At 44.4% G+C, this 17,276-nt stretch overlaps 1 protein-coding gene across 2 annotated transcripts in view; it reads right to left on the reverse strand.

Annotated features, from left to right (window-relative positions):
- LOC142740985 (merlin-like) overlaps positions 1–17,276 on the reverse strand; it is a 76,121-nt gene that overhangs the window by 30,664 nt on the left and 28,181 nt on the right. For both annotated transcript variants that reach the window (XM_075850387.1, XM_075850388.1), the window contains exons 5-7: positions 8,168–8,236; positions 3,324–3,406; positions 1,796–1,871 (exon numbers count right to left, since the gene is read on the reverse strand). In XM_075850387.1, the coding sequence (XP_075706502.1) occupies positions 1,796–1,871; positions 3,324–3,406; positions 8,168–8,236 (228 nt within the window). The remainder of the gene's footprint in view (positions 1–1,795; positions 1,872–3,323; positions 3,407–8,167; positions 8,237–17,276) is intronic.

Below are 17,276 nucleotides of genomic sequence, written 5' to 3' on the forward strand. Positions count from 1 at the left end.
CGGTCGCCGGGGGCCCCAATGCTCCCAGGGGGCCCATGGCCGCTTGAACGGCATATGACCGCATGGGCCCCCTCATGCCCGGTGGCGTTGCTAGCACCAGAGGCGGCCCCGGTGCTAGCGACAACCACATTCACTTGAATTTGTGCCCTCAGGACGCAGATACAAATGAATACGATAGGCTGCAGGCCACATTAGGCCTGCAGTCTGTAAGGAATGGGGAAGAATCCCTGTGCAGGCCGGCGTGACGACATCACTGCATCACGCTGGCGTGCGCATGCGTCCCGCCTGGAGGATGTGCAGTGCTCCATCCGTCGTGGAAACGGGGCAAGGTAAGTAAAATATTTTTGCTTTTATTCGTTTGTTTGTTTAGTTGCAGGGGGCCGAGTGTGGCGCCAGCTGCAGGGGGATGTGTGTGGCGCCAGCTACAGGGGGATGTGTGTGGCGCCAGCTACAGGGGGATGTGTGTGGCGCCAGCTACAGGGGAATGTGTGTGGCGCTATCTACAGCAGGTGTGTGGGGCGCTATCTACAGGGGGCACTGTGTATGTGGTGCTTTACTTTACAGTGTGTGACAATTATATTCAGGGGCAAGTTGTTTGGTACTATTTTATTCAGGGGCACATTGTATGGGTTATTATTATGTTTAGGGGCATAGTGTTTGTTACCATGAGAATTTTATCTTCTTTAATAGGTGTGGAAATGTTGGAAAAGTAAAGAGCTGCAGTCATCGGAGTGAAAATTCTGCAGAAATGGGTCTGATAAGTCCTCACCTGAGGTCACTAGATTTATAGAGAATCTGTCACCTCTCCTGACATGGTTATTATAGGAAATCCTTGTATTTCACAAAAAAGTCTTCGTGCAGTCCAGGACTGATAGACAAATGCGTATTACCATTCCCCTTGTCAGGAGGATGTGTCCCTGCACAGCATGATACGGTCAGTGATGGCTGGAGACTGTCATTATTTAGAAACACAGCCTTTGACAAGAGTAATCGTAACACCCATTTGTTAATGCATGCACAAAAAGGTAGCATTAACAATAGTTAGCGCGCGGAAGGCGGCGGTGGAGAAGGGGGGCACAAGTTTGGGTAACAGCCCGGGGTCTACTTAATCTGCCACTGGCAGTGATGACCTAGTGTTATTTTATTCTACACACTATGCAATGTTAAATACTTTTGTGACAAAAAAGACAAAAGTATTGTAGGTAGGATACCTTTATTGGCTAAACCAGAAAAGTTCTATATGCAAGCTTTCAGACAACACAGGCTCCTTCAGGCAAGTTTACAAATAAATCACTTACACAAAAACAATTAACATCTTAAACGTTGTGCTTTTTTCTAACATGACATAATTGTTTCTGGCTAACACGGTACTGCACTATTTTTTGGTGTTATTCTACACATTAAAAACTCAAAGAAAAAAAAAAAAGGTGCATTTGTCTAGTTGCTTTTCCCAGGTAAAAACCCCTGTTCCATCATATTATTTTGTTTCTTGGGTTTCAGTTAGCTGCTAATTTCATCTGCATTGGCCACTACAGGCGAAATGTAGTATTACATGCAGCCATTCAAGTATATGGCCAACCACGTAATACGTGAACTAAACAGGTGCACCAGAGCCAGAGTCACTGTTTGTTAGCGGCTCTGCACACTTGCTCACATGGATAATAGCTTATATGATAAAAAGTTGACCAAAGGAAAACATTACTTAAACTTCCTTTTATAGCCAATGCTGTACCCAATTTGTAATTCTTAAAAAAATATATCTATTATAATAAATATCAAGCAATGATTTACTCACTGATATTCGAAAGTAATTCATGCCATACATGTCCAAGTCTTGTGCAATTTTTAAGTAATTCATCTCTGCTTCATCTCTAAAAAAATTAATAGAAACATACAGAAAATAAATCAAATAAATGTGATGACATAACTCATGTGATATTCCAAGGACCATATAGCAATCAAGTTTCCCGTAAATAAATTGATTATTTATAACAATACAAACTATTTTGAAAATAATAGATCATAGACTCAGAATCAACTACCAGTATTATCGAAGTGCCCCGCAGTGAAATATTGATCATGACCGCAAAGGGAAGAGATATGATAACAGTCTTTGAACAGAGCCTAATACAATGTTAAACAGGCATCATAGGTTCTGTTTTACGTGGAGTCATTACAGGTATGTTTCTATTTATTAATTTTTTTACTGGATAGAACAAAGCAGCATGCCAAGCTATTGTGGTCATCAAAGAGAAACAGAAACCGGACGGAAAAGGACAGAAATGTGAACAGAGCCTTAGAAATGGTATTGCATTTTCGATTAGTAAACTTCAAAGTTAAGTTTGCAGTGTAAGCACTACCCAGAATCATGTCAGTTGTATATGTTTCCCAAGGGCCCTTTTACATGGGCCAATTATTGAGCAAACGAGCGTTCACAGAACACTTGTTCCCAATAATTGTCCTGTGTAAGCAAGAAAAGATCAGCCGATGAACGAGCAAACTCTCATTCATCGGCTGATTGTATAGTTTCTGAATATTATCGTTATCGGCAGAGCATCTATCTGTGTAAACAGGGAGACGCGCTGCCGACAGGATAGAAATGTACGGGGAAGAGCGAACGTAAAAATGAGCGCTCGTCCCCATACATAGCTCCTTGTGAAAGAAGCAAATGAGCGCCGATCAACGAGCTGTCTTGTTGATCAGCGCTTGTGGTTATGGCTGAAATGGGCTGTTTTAAGCTCAAGGTTCTTTTACAAGATCTAGAAGCTGCTAATTCTGTTGGATACAAATTAAGGGTATGTTCACACGTAGTCAACAAAAACGTCTGAAAATCCAGAGCTGTATTCAAGGGAAAACAGACCCTGCTTTTCAGACGTTTTTTTACCAACTCGCATTTTTCACGCTGTTTTCACGCCGTTTTCGCAGCGTTTTTTACGTCCGTTTTTGGAGCTGTTTTCATTGGAGTCTATGAGAAAACCGCTCCAAAAACGTTGAAAGAAGTGTCCTGCACTTCTTTTTACGAGGCGTAATTTTACGCGTCGTAATTGCCGTACGACGCGTAAAATTACGCGTCGTATGGACAATACAGCGTTATACCCATAGAAAGTAATGGGCAGATGTTTGACGACGTATTTGAGACGTATTTCCAGACGTAAAACGAGGCAAAATACGCCTCGTATACGTCTGAAATTTGGCCGTGTGAACATACCCTAAAGGTTGCGGAATGCTGCCCAATATATCAGCACTGACTACAGGTCCACCTAGACAAACTGCTTTACAAATATCTTTCAGAATAACCACCTGCACATCTTTTGTTGGCATACCTAGCAATTCCTCTGTGTTCTGCATACCATGCAGTTATTTTCTCCTGCCACATTTCTGATGTCATCTGATATTGTTGGAGAACCTACAGAAACATTTCCATTCATATTAATATAGTCTGTGCACAGTATATATTAATAGAGTAATGCAAAATTATTTCTATTGTATTTATGTTTGCAAATAATATAGTATATGGTATGATTCTCCTGATAGTTCTCGGACAGGAGACAATGGCTTTGTGGGGAAAAAAAAAAAAAAAAAAGAGGTATGTCCCCTGGCCCAGACAAAAGGTTATACACTTACACATAACATATTTTCTAGTATTATGCTAGAAACTAGATAGATCCCTATATTAAACTCTATTTCCAGTAAAAAAAAAAACAAAAAAAAAACTTTACATGTTCCTCCTTATAGGGCCTTTCCCAATAACGCTCAGCCGCTTTTGCTACAGACCTCTCCTTCTGCCTCATTCACTTATGTGTTGCTTGTAAACTCTCCCTGTGTTTGGCAGGCGGCACACTGGTACATTAATTGGCTTCCTATAAAAAATGGCCTGTGTGTGTGCGCAGCTGAGATAGGGAAATTAGCTTGTAATCCCTATTGGGGACAGGTACTGATGTAAACAATGACAATCTCTGTACAGCTCTGCGTAATATGTTGGCACATTATAAGTAACGGGAAATAAAGTATAGGTACATTTTATGCTTCAATGTACTATATGACTATACCAACACAAATTATACCATTAAATACTTCATCCTAAACCACCAGGAATATTAGGTATTAATCTCTAAGGCCCCATGCAACTGACCATAAAAAATTTCCATAATTGCGGACCGTATTGCGACCGCAATTACGGACCCGCCCGGTTCTATTAGCCGCGGGCACCTTTCTGTATCGCTACGGAGGGGTGTCCGTGCCGTAGAACAGTGCCAGGAATTATGGATCTCCTACTTTTCGTTTTTTTTTACGGGCCGTGTGCATGAGGCCTAACCCACCCTAGATTTAGGCCCTATTCACACAGAGTTTTTTGAATGTAGAAGCTTTTTTTTTTTACATGTTTTTTTACCCCTTTCTTCAACAGGCAAAGGAAAAGCTGGTGTTTTTTGCCATAAAACACGTCAAACTACGCGTCAAAAACCACATCGGTAGTTTGCAGCGTCTATTATTGATTTCAATGGGGTTTTTGAGGTGTAAAATGCCTCAAGATGGGGCATGTCACTTCTTTTACCTGCGGGCGTTTTTTTTCCGCTCACAGGAAATTTCAGCCATTTTTTGCACAAACCGTGTCAAAAAGACTGTGTGAACAGGGCCACAGAGATATTACACGTTCATGGATAAGGCGGAGTTCACAATGTATTTTTGTTACATTTTAACATGCTTTTTTTTTTGTTTTGGTACATAAACTCCCATATCTGTCAATAGGAGTTCATCAACCAAAATAAAAAGAATGCATGTTAAAAAGGCAACAAAGACACAGAGTGTACCTAGCCTAAATATACAAGAGATTCTCGGGGAGAACCACCAGATAAATAAGGTATTAAAGAGGCTCTGTCACCACATTATAAGTGGCCCATCTCCTACATAAGGAGATCGGCACTATAATGTAGGTGACTGCAGTGCTTTTTATTTAAAAAAACGATCTATTTTCACCACTTTATTAGCGGTTTTAGATTTATGCTAATGAGTTCCTTAATGCCCAAGTGGACGTATTTTTATTTTAGACCAAGTGGGCGTTGTACAGGAGTGTGTATTACGTTGACCAAATCAGCCTCATGCACTCCCCTCCATTCATTTACTCAGCGCATAGGGATCCTGCTAGATCCTTATGTGCTGTCTTATACTAACACATTAACAATACTGAAGTGTTTAGACAGTGAATAGACATTCCACGGGATGTCTATTCACAATCCCTGCACTTCTTTACTGTTTCTTTGGTAGTTACAGCAGAGTAAAGCTTAATCTTGCTGTAACCTGTCATTTACTGCGTAATCTCGCGGGATTATGCTTTGCTCTGCTGTAACTACCACAGAAACAGTAACGAAGTGCACAGATTGTGAATAGACATCCCGTGGAATGTCTATTCACTGTCTAAACACTTCAGTATTGTTAATGTGTTAGTATAAGACAGCACATAGTGATGTAAAAGGATCCCTATGTGCTGCCTAAATGAATGGAGAGGAGTGCAGGACGCTGATTGGTCAGCGTCATACACTCCCCTGTACAATGTCCACTTGGGCATTAAGCAACTCCTTAGCATAAATCTAAAATCACTAATAAAGTGGTGAAAACAGATCGTTTTATGAAATAAAAAGCACTGCTGTCACCTACATTATAGCGCCCATCTCCTCATGTAGGAGATAGGGCACTTATAATGTGGTGACAGAGCCTCTTTAAAGGGGTTACCCCTTAATCAATATTTATCACCTATCGAAAGGATAGGTGATAAATATCTGATCAGTGGCGGGCCAACTGCTGGGACCCCCACCAATCATGAGAACGAGCTTACCTTGTGGTTCCTGGGAGCCCCATAGGAATGGAGCGGTATTGTGCCTGCTCGGCCACCACTCCATTCATTTCTATGGGGCTGCCAAAGATGTTTCTGTTTGACTGCGCTATTGATTCAGTCAAAAACGACGGAACCCTGTCACAACGGTGACAAACGGAAACCTTTAGCAATGTTTCCGTCACCATTGATATCAATGGTGATGCAAACGTAAGCTTAGGTTTCAGTTTGCCTTTCCGTTGGGGGGGTTAAACCGGCGGAAAGATCAGACGGAAACACTCAGTGGAAAGGAACGGTGATGTGGACACACCCAATATTGGCTAGATAACACAGCGGTGAATATGGTCTACATCCATTATTCACCTTTGTGCAGATGATCTGATGTATTAAACTTCTATCTTGTTTGGATACAGTCACACGCAGCAGATTTGTTGAAGACATTTTCTGTGACTGAAAATTAGTTCTATTCATCTGAAAAGAACTCGCAGAAATCCATGCACCTCCTACAGAAAAACCCATTCAGAAGAACGGATTTTCAGTGACAGAAAATTTCTGCAACAAAATCTTCCGTGTGTGACCGCACTCTTAGGCCGGGTTCCCACAGAACGTAAATACTGCGGAATTTCCGCAACGGAATTCTGTGCGGAAATTCTGCAGCATTTACAGTAGCAGCAAAGTGGAGGAGATTTAGAAAATGTCATGCCCCCGCTGCAGAAAAAAACTGCAGAGTAAACATTAATAAATTGACCTGCGGTGCGGAATGTAATTCTGCAGCATGTCAATTTATGCTGCGTTTTTGTTGATTTTCCGTTGCGGGTTTTCCCCATTGAAATAAATAGGGATGCAAAACCCGCAACAGACAGCAAAATATTGCCACTTTTGCGGCTTACACGCAGCAATTAAGCCACAAAAAACGCAACTGTGGGAAATAAATAAATCTTAGGCAGCAGCGTCACATTGCCTGCAACGTCATCCAGGTAGGCCGGAGCTGACGCCAGGGGAGGGAAGGGGTAAGTATGAAAGGCTTTTTTCTGCAGAGGATATTTCGTTAGAAAATCACACCAGGATGTACTGCGGGTTACTGGTCGGACACGCTGCGTGATTTTTACACAGCGTATCTGCCCCGTGGTAATCTGGCCTTAGGCTATGTTCACACATGGCGGATACGCTGCGCAATTTGCATATTTGCCCTGGTCGCCGCAGGGAATTCTGGCCGAAAAACTGCGCCAAATTGTGATGCAGTTTTTTGACCGGAATGTCCGCTGCACTGAAAAAGAAAAAAAATAATAGATACTTACCATGGCAATGCGTCCCTTCGACGTCCTGCAGCCCTGGGACGACCCTTCATCCCATGTGACCGCTGCAGCCTGTGATTGGCTGCAGCGGTCACATGGGATGAAACGTCAGCCCAGGAGGCCGGCCTGGACGAAGAAACACAAAATTCTGGTTAAGTATAATAATATTTTTTTTGGGAGTTGTGTCTTTTGAGGCACAAATACAATGGACATGAAGGTTTTTCCATTCTGCATTTACACAGCGTGTGGATGAGGTTTGTTCAAATCTCAACCACTTTGATGCTACTGTATTAGGGCTTATTCACACGTTGCGGAATTGCTGCATATTTTCCATCTGGAATTGCCAACGGAAAATACGCAGCAGAATAGAGTAGCAGCAAAGTGGGTGAGATTTAACAAATCTCATCCACAGGCTGGGTAAAAATTCAGAGCAGAAATTTACCTGCGGTGCGTATTTTTCGGACCGTAGCATGTTAATTTCTGCTGTGGAGAGTGGACTGAATTGCCGAGTTTTTCAAAGTAGATGTCACCATCTCCTAGCATTGTAAAAAACGCAGCAAAATATACAACATTTTCTGCAGTAAAAATCTGCACTATGGGAATCCAGCTTTTAGGAAAAAACACCTCCAATACGTCGGCAAACATCTGCCCATTACTTTCAATGGGTTTGCTGATGTACTGTGCCGACGACCTGTCATTTTACGCGTCGCTGTCAAAATACGGCGCGTAAAATTACAGCCTCGTCAAAAGAAGAAGTGCAGGACACTTCTTGGGACTTTTTTGGAGCCGTTTTCTCATAGACTCCAATGAAAACCGCTCAAAAACGGACATAAAAAACGCAGCGAAAACGCCTCGAAAAACGCGAGTTGCTCAAAAAACGTCTGAAAATCAGGGGCTGTTTTCCCTTGAAAACAGCTCCGTAATTTCAGTCGTAATTGCAGTTATCGTGTGCACATACCCTTACACTACTTGCTGTAGTAGAAATGCTGCTGTTCAAATTACAATTGTTCCATTTACCGTGAACAAGGGGATGGTTAATACTCACTCGTTTTGGTAATAATTCTTCCTGAGATAGAAATCCAGGCTGGTGAATGTTAGGGTTGTAATCACCATACTACAAATAAAATTCAATAGAATTAGAACTATGCGGATTAAAAAAGCAGGATGCAGAGTACATACAAGTCAATTTTAAAGAGCAGCAGAGAGGGAGAAAAATAATTTTAGGGTGTGCTTACACGAGGCATATAAAAAATACGCTGCAGAAAACGAAAATTTATGCCTATAGGAAAAATATTCTGCAACATAGGAAGTAGAGTAGAGGAATCTGTCTGTTTTGCAGAATATTTTTCCCATAGGCATGGATTGTGGTTTTCTGCAGTGTATTTTTTTGCTGCGGAAATATAATGCAAGCATGCCACGTGTGAGCGCACCCTTACTCAGTTGCTTACTGTACCGGATTATGACCCGCTTCATGCACTGCAAATTTTGTTGCAGAAATGCCTGCGATTGAAGGCCCTCAGGCTTATTAGCCATTGGGCCCATGACTGGGGGGCATTTATGGGGTTAAGAGAACCATAGTCAGCTAGAGGGACGATTTAATTATTATTTAGGCAGCAGGACCTATAGGAACATGGGGTACCTGCCTACAGGGCGTTTTTTGGGAGGTTTGAGGCGGTCTTACCCACCCTCCCCGTTCTGGGTTTATAAGGGAAGGGTAGGAAGATACCTTTCTCTTTTGGCCGTTACTTGTGAGGGACATATAACTGAGTTTTACTTACCGGACAATGAACCGACAAGAGTTAGAGGAGATTATCAGTCTCCGCCTCCAGGACGAGGGCTCCGTAGGGTTGCAGTCTCTACTCAACGAGACTGTGGCACCGGTGTCCTCTTTGCCCGGCACACTTCCTGCACAGCGCTCCGCTCGCCCCTCCAGGCCACCAGTGCGTCTGTCCCCCTCCAGTGGTTATAGAGTGCACTCTGCATCGGCCAGACAGGCCGCGCATGCGCAGAGCCTATCCCGGCCTCCAGTCCCAATGCAACTCTCGCGAGACGCAGCGGCCGGGCTGGACGAGGATGTTATTCCTCTCTCACCTGGCTTCGGGTCTCCCACCAGCCTGGGTCATGCTAGACCTCGCCCAGGGGCTATGAGGAGCACGGCCATCCACGCTGCCGCGCAAGTGGCTGTTGCTGCAGCAAACACCGTGGATTAACCACGGCAGTCCACGGGACAGCCATGACGGACATCGCCATAGTAACTGCTCATCCAATCACCATCGTTCAGCAAGACCATGTGTTACGGAGGTCACAGTAGCAGCTTTAGCACCTGTTCCTCCTCCTCCACCCTCGACGGCGTTGGTCCCCACATAGTCATCACACGGTTTGTATGTTTGCCTTCGGGCTTGGGGTGCGGGGGGGTACTTCTAATGTTGATATATATTAAACGTGTTGCGATCCCTGTTGGCGGGCACGCCACCGGTTTCTGCCACACCAGACTCGCAGGCGGAGGCTGGGAAAATCCTAGTGGAGGCATCCCCGTCCACGGCGAATCCTTCCCTGCCCACTTTCAGGGATACATACTTTTGCGGTATCGCCCCCCTCGGCGCTCACTTGTCTGATGATACAAAGGAAAAAATAGCAAGGAATGACTAAATTGATATTTGGTGATTGGTGTCTGTGGATTCTGCGACAATCAACAGGGAGCGACGCTTTGAAAGGAGGGGTTCCTGCGAAGCCTAGAGTAGCAAAAACCTTCAATAACTGCTTACTAGCGTTTGCGGTATTGGATTGTATAGTGTCTCAGAGATTCCCTGAAAAGTCCTTCCAGCTATTTGTATACCTAAACACTACTTTTAGCGAGTAAAAGTCCCATAGGGGCACAGCTTGGTGGCGCTATGACGAGGAGTTCCACAGGCGTATGTCGCAAAACCCTGGGGTAGGTTGGGACACCAAAGCTACAGACATTTGGCTGGAGGCTTATGATGTCACAGTGCCCCTTTCAGACAACGGCCCCCTCCCCACCTACGTTCGGCAGACGTTCCACGGGGTCGGGGCCCCCAATAATAGGCATACTGGTTCATGATGTCTCTTCAATGAAGGCCACTGCAAATTTTACGGGTCCTGCAGGTTTAAGCACGAATGCTCTTCTTCTGGGGGCGCCCACCCCGCCGTCCGTTGTAACTCCCAGGCCCCCCGTCCCAATAATACGAGTAGGATCGAGGACCACAATACGCGTTCGAGATGTTAACATGGCTAGACCGGTACCCTAAGATGGAGGAAGCCGCCCTGCTTAGAACGGGCTTCTCGTTCGATTTCTTTATTCCCTTAGTTTATAACCCTTCACCTACATTTTCGGGTAACTTGAAAATCAGCCAAGGAATTCCCGTCCGTTATTGCAGATAAGTTGGGCAAGGAATTGGAGTTGGACCGAATGGCTGGCCCCTTTTCGGACTTACCGTTTCCTCACCTGTGCGTCTCCCTCTTAGGTGTAGTCCCCAAAAAGAGCCTGGCAAGTTTCGTTTAATTCACCACCTGTCCTACCCAAAAACGAAGTTCGGTTAACGACAGGATAGACAAAGACCTATCTGCGGTCTCATACGTCTCTTTTGATAAAGCGGTGGATTTAGTTTGCCAGGCTGGCCGGGAGCCCTTATGGCCAAGTCGGACGTGGAGTCCGCTTTTCGTTTATTGCCCGTTCACCCAGATTGCTACCATCTGCTCGGTTGTCAGTTGGCCGGGCTATTTTACTACGACATGTGCCTTCCCATGGGTTGTTCTATTTCTTGTTTTTACTTTGAGGTTTTTAATTCCTTCCTGGAATGCGTGTTGAGGGAATTAATGAGTTGCTCTTCTACATCACACTATTTGGACGATTTTTTTTTTTGTAGGCCCCGCTGCATCGTCACGTTGCCAATTTTTGCTTTATTCTTTTCGTAGTTTAGCAGTTTTCGCATGCCCCTTTCGGAGGATAAAACTGAGGGCCCTACCACGGTATTGTCCTTCCTGGGCATTGAAATTGATTAGATAGAAAATGTTTTTTTGTTTACCGGTTGATAAATTAATAAAAACTACGGTCGTACTTGTCTGTGGCCATATCTGCCAAAAAGTTACAGCTCCGCCAGGTCCAACCGATATTGGGCTTGCTGGTATTCGCGAGTAGAGTAATGCCCATGGGCTGCATTTTCTCACAACATTTGTCCCTGGCCACGGCTGGCGCCCGGTCACCATTACATTATGTTTGCATTACTTCAGCTCTCAGGACCGATTTTCGGGTTTGGTTAAATTTGGTCTCGGACTAAAATAGGCGCACGTGCTGGAGGTCACCCCCGGTGACCAACGAGGAGATACAGTTCATGGATGCAGCGGGCAGCGCCGGTTTTGGAGCAATATTGGGCTCGTCGTGGAGCGCGGCCTCCTGGCCCGAAGTCTGGCGCCATTGAGGCTGGTGTAGTGTTTGAGAAAGGTCCTGTTGGACTAAAATGTCGCATGGGTGATTAAAGGCTGTTATATTATTGGAAGTGCTGCCTCCTTGTCCATTCTGGTGTAGTAATTTGACGCTCCTTTAAATATTTCCCATTATAGTTTCCATCGAGATATGGGGGGAGTGGGGAGAGATTATCTAATTCTTCTGTGGTATTTTGGTCAGATAACTCCAGTGTTGTTCATGCCGTTAACCATTTAACTTCTTCCTCAGTGCCGGTTGTTGTATTGATTAGACGTTTGGTGTTAAGAGGCCTCCAACACAACATACAGTTCAGAGCTCACCATATTCCAGGTGTTCAGAATAAAGTGGCTGATGCTTTGTCACGTTTTAATTGGCAGGTTTTCCGTTCACTCTGCTCACAGGCGGACATGGAAGGGACCAGCTGCACGGATGCGTTGTGGAGGATGCTGGATTTCAGCTGGTCCCCCTCGTGAGATCATCTCTTGCCCCCTCCACTTGGGCGACCAGGGCCGCCATCAGGGGGGTATTAGGGGTACTAGTGTAGGGGGCCCAGCCAAACTTAATTGAAAGGGGGGCCCGGCAACTGCCGCGACTTGCCTTTGGTAGAAAAAAAAACAGGCCCCTGCAATGGGGCCTGTTCTTTTCACCAAAACAATGCCGTGAGCTGCGGGCCCCCCTCTCATCACCGCCGCGAAACACCGCTTGCGCGCGCGAACGACCGCAAGCTCGCACCCGCGCGCGCATGACCACAAGCGCGCGCCCACGCGTGAACGACCAGGCGCGCCGCCGAGAGGGAGGCGGTGCGCCCGCAACACAAGTCCGATCTACGGGGAAGGACAGCCACACAGGAACAGCGGCGCACAGTTTACTTACCTGCTGGCCCGCCTCCGACTCCACCTCCTCGTCCTCCTCGTCCTCCACCTCCTCGTCCAACTCCGCCTCCGACTCCGCCTCCTCGTCCGACTCCGCCTCCTTCTCCAGAGCGTAGCCGCGTAAGGAGGGGGGGGGGGGGGGGGAGTCTAGTTGTTGCGCGGCGGCAGGAGTTCTACGATCCCCACCATTTTCTGGAGCCTGGAGGTGAAGGACTGGACGTCTGGACCGAAGACATCGTCTGAAGAGGACTGGAGTGGGAGCAGCTCTTCTGACACGGTGAGTAAAGTGTCTCAAAGTGCTGTTTATGTATGGCCCTGTTCACACAGAGTATTTTGCAGGCCGAAAAAATTTTGACCTGCCCACACTATCTTGACGCGTTTTTTGCCCGCTGCGATTGAGGACAGAAGACAAAAAACGCAGGGAAAAATGCATTTTCTGCCTCCCATTGATTTCGATAGGAGGTCAGAGGCGGAACCGCGGCAAGAAAGGACGTGCTGCTTTTTCTTTTTTCCGCGACTTACTCCCATTGATTTCAGATTAAATCAATGGGAGGTGGTTTTGGAAGATCTTTAGTGCTGATTCTGACGCAGTGTCCGAGTCCATATCAAGGCCCAAAAACACATAAACCACCTGATACATGACTTTCCAGAAAATCCCACACAAACATGCCACGTATATTAAAGTATCGATTCACACAAAGGGGAGGACCCCTATAGTTGGTGGGCGTATTAGTTAAATTGAGAAAAATTGTTTGCCTGCCGGCAAAAAAAGTCCTGTTTGCCAACTAGAAATTGAAAATAATAAAGTATTTACTAGGTTTTGCAATAAAGACAGACTACATATAGTTAAAATCAAGGTCCATTGCTGACTGCAATCAGCTTAGTGCCGAGTACAAGAGCCTGAGGCTGCAGCACGCAGCACCAGATCTCACGTTAATTCTAATAGTCAGCAGGACACGTTCAATTCAGAGACGCGTTCTGCAGAGGCCACATATGTGTTTTCTACAGATAACGTGCCGCTGCACCAATTTGACATACACACTGCATTTAGGGACTTACAAAAAACGTACCAAAGATACATTAGATCCTGCTGGGAGATTGTGAGTTTGGAGACATATATACAGCAAAAAATTGTATATAGGGGTCTCCGTATAAATATCACTCCAAACTCCTATCGCAGTGACCCAGAATTTATTAAAGGCTGGGAAGAGCTTCTGACTGAAAGTTTCCTAAAATTATTACAATACATTTTGGAATTTGAAAAACGAGAATATAACAAAACTGCACAGCAACTTGAGAAGCAAATTGGTGACATTCAGGGATTCAATTCCCTGGGTGAATTTAATAACTGTGAAATCCAATTACAAAAAAATATTGAGAAATTACAAACAGAGATAAAGGAGAGAAAGCATCGCAAATACATTAGGGATCGCAGAGACTTCGATATTGGTCAAGTGTACACATATAAGACACAACCACAATTTGTCCGTAAACGTATACAAGTCTTTACGGACTTCTCTGATTCGGAGGTATCTGGTACTGACGATACTGCACGATCCCCCAATTTTAAATTGGGCACCAAACGTAAAAGTACTAATAACAGATTTAATTCCTCCAAACGCAGTACAGTACAAACTAGATCCAATACGAAATGTCAGTTATAGCCGAATGCTACCACTTCCTCCTATCCTTCATCTTTATCAACCATCTCAGTACCTGCTCAATTAAGTGCACCTCCTATTTCTCGCACAACTGGGAATGTTTCCAGCCAAACACCTATAGCGACCAAATGCCCCACAGGTACTTCAACAAATGCGACTGGACCGTCAAATACTTTTCCTTTTTTAGGAATCACGAACCCTCGATGGAATCTGGGCTAGTAACAGTACCATCTACGTCTCTAACACAAACTACCAGTGATCAAATGCAAGTGTTTAATGTCTCCTCGATTAATTTGAGTAATTCACAACTTACACTTATGTAAAGGCTTGTCCTTTACTCCCACTCCACTTTTTGATGAGTTTACTTGGACTAAGGACGTTAATCTATTTGCCAGAAAAATAGCTTTACACAAATATTTCAAAAATAACACCATCAACTTGGGGGACAGTGATAGAACTGAACGTAACACACTCTTAGACCTTGAAAGTCTCTTATATGAGAATGAATTTGGACCCATTGCGGCAGTAGGTCCTTTCTCGTCAATGCGTCCGAAATCCAAACTTACTCCACCTTTTTCACAATATGCCCACTTGGATGTTTTTGTTAAGCTGGTATGTGCTGACTTGAAAAAAATCAGACCAGACAAAAAGAAAGCACTCTCTAACCTTAGTGCAATGGAAAGAATAGCATTGGATGAATTACGCGATAACCAAGATATCACCATTAAACCCTCTGATAAGGGGGGCAATATTGTGATCATGAACCGGGACGAGTATGTGGCCATGGTTCATAGATTACTGGATGACATCACTACGTATTCGATTTTGGACAAAAATCCTACTGATCTATTTCTAAACGAACTACACATATTACTTAATACAGCTAAGATACAAAAAATGATCAGCAATGAGGAATACGAACGGATCTACAATCCCACCCCTACGCTAGCAACATTCTACGCTTTACCTAAGATCCATAAGATGTTACATCCAATACCAGGTAGACCAATTGTATCTGGCAATGACAGTCTCACCCAGGGCATAAGCATGTACCTGAATGAGATTCTTTCACCATTTGTCACCTCTCTCCCCTCCTACCTAAGGGACACAAAGGACACCATCAACAGGATCCAGGAGATACATGTCACTCCCTCCACTTTCATAGCTAGTATCGATGTCGAGTCACTTTACACCAATATTCAGCACCAATTTGGACTCACAGCAGTTGCACACTTCTTGGGTACCAAGGGAATTCAATTCCACACTCACAATCAATTCCTTCTATCACTACTTCGTTTTCTTTTGACACACAATTACTTCTTATTTGATCACAAATTTTATCAGCAAATTAAAGGAACGGCAATGGGCACCATCTGTGCACCCACATACGCAAATTTATTCTTGGGCTGGTGGGAAGATACCATGGTCTTCACTGACACACTGGCCACTTACACTTGTCACATCCTATTCTGGGGGAGATATATTGATGATATTCTCCTCCTGTGGGATGGTGACATTAACACTTTTTATGATTTCATGCACGCACTCAACACTAATCATATTGGTATGCAATTCACTCATGTAATTCACCAAAAAGAAATTACTTTTTTGGACCTTAAAATCTCCTTGGACCCTGTTGGTGGTGTCCATACTGACATCTCACGTAAATCCACGGCGACTAATAGCCTGTTGCATTGAGAGAGTTATCATCCTCCTGCCGTCAAAAAGGGAATTCCTATCGGACAATATCTCCGTGCTAAACGGAACTGTTCCGATGAGGAGGCTTTCGAATTGGAGTGCAATGGCCTATTTACTAAATTTTTGGCTCGTGGCTATCTGAGAAAATGGCTACATAAAGCCTATGCCAGGGCTAGAGCTACCGACAGAAAAGAATTATTGTACGAACACAAATCTGCAACCATACATCACCCAATTATTGCTGGTCAGTCTGGTGGCTCAGCCAGCATTAGATGCATAGGTACTTTTGACACCGGCTCACAACAGGTTCGTGAGATCCTGGATCGCCACTGGCCGATTCTCCTGTCTGACCCTGACCTCCAGGGAGTCGTACCTTCTGTCCCTTCTATCACGTACCGTAGAGGTAGGAATTTACGTGACTACTTGGTGCATAGCCATCATACTGGACCCATCACTGCATCTAAGAATTGGTTAAAGACATCGGTCACAGGTTCTCACTCTTGTGGCCGCTGTTCCTTTTGTCATCTAATGCCCACTACCAAACAATTTACCAATCCAGTCGATAACAGAATATACCAGGTCAGACAATTCATTAATTGTCAGAGTAAGGGGGTTGTTTATATCGCTAAATGTCCCTGTCCCAAGTTCTATGTGGGTAAGACCATACAGGAACTAAGGAGGAGAATATCTAAACATCTAAGCACCATAAACAATAAGGAAGATACATCCCTATCCAGACATATACGGAATGTTCATGATGGAGATATTTGCTCGCTACAATTTTGGGGTATCACGAAGGTAAAACTCGGCCCTAGAGCTGGTAATTTGGACCGTAAACTATTGCAAGAGGAGGCACGCTGGATCCATCGTCTAGGATCCCTCAGTCCAGGAGGTCTGAATGAGGGATTCACCTATACAGCGTTTCTATGAACCCTATATGTGACCACGACACTGTTACTAGAACCATAGGCCACTGTGAATATATTCCAGTAGCAGATTATTTATATCCCCGACCACTGTGGTCTTAGTGTCTCTTTTTTGTCTCAAATATTGATCCTCCCGTTATGAAACCTCACTTATGTGTCTTTTGACATGTAGGTTTTACTAATTGACTTAATAACTACAGACAGTAAGCACTAACTGCCTTGCATAGTTTAGACTAACATTTGGAATTGACACATTGGCCTGTCCATCATTCCGGTGGACGTTACTTTATAGATGGCTATCTGATCTCTGTCAATATACGTTAATATTTGGCATTGTATTTTCCTAGGCGCAGTGGGCATGGTGTCTCAGCTTCGCTGCTCACCGGCCTCCTCCGCCTGACACAACTCACTATGTCATTATCAGTAACTAGCTCCACTGATCTCCCACTACCTCAATTACTAATATTGATATCTTGTCAGTTCTCTGACATTTGGGAATCTTTCTATCACCTTACCTTCTCCCACCACGCATGCGCGCCGACTTGAACTGAAGATA

This window comes from Rhinoderma darwinii, chromosome 2, assembly GCF_050947455.1.
Source record: "Rhinoderma darwinii isolate aRhiDar2 chromosome 2, aRhiDar2.hap1, whole genome shotgun sequence".
Classification (NCBI taxonomy): Eukaryota; Metazoa; Chordata; class Amphibia; order Anura; family Rhinodermatidae; genus Rhinoderma; species Rhinoderma darwinii.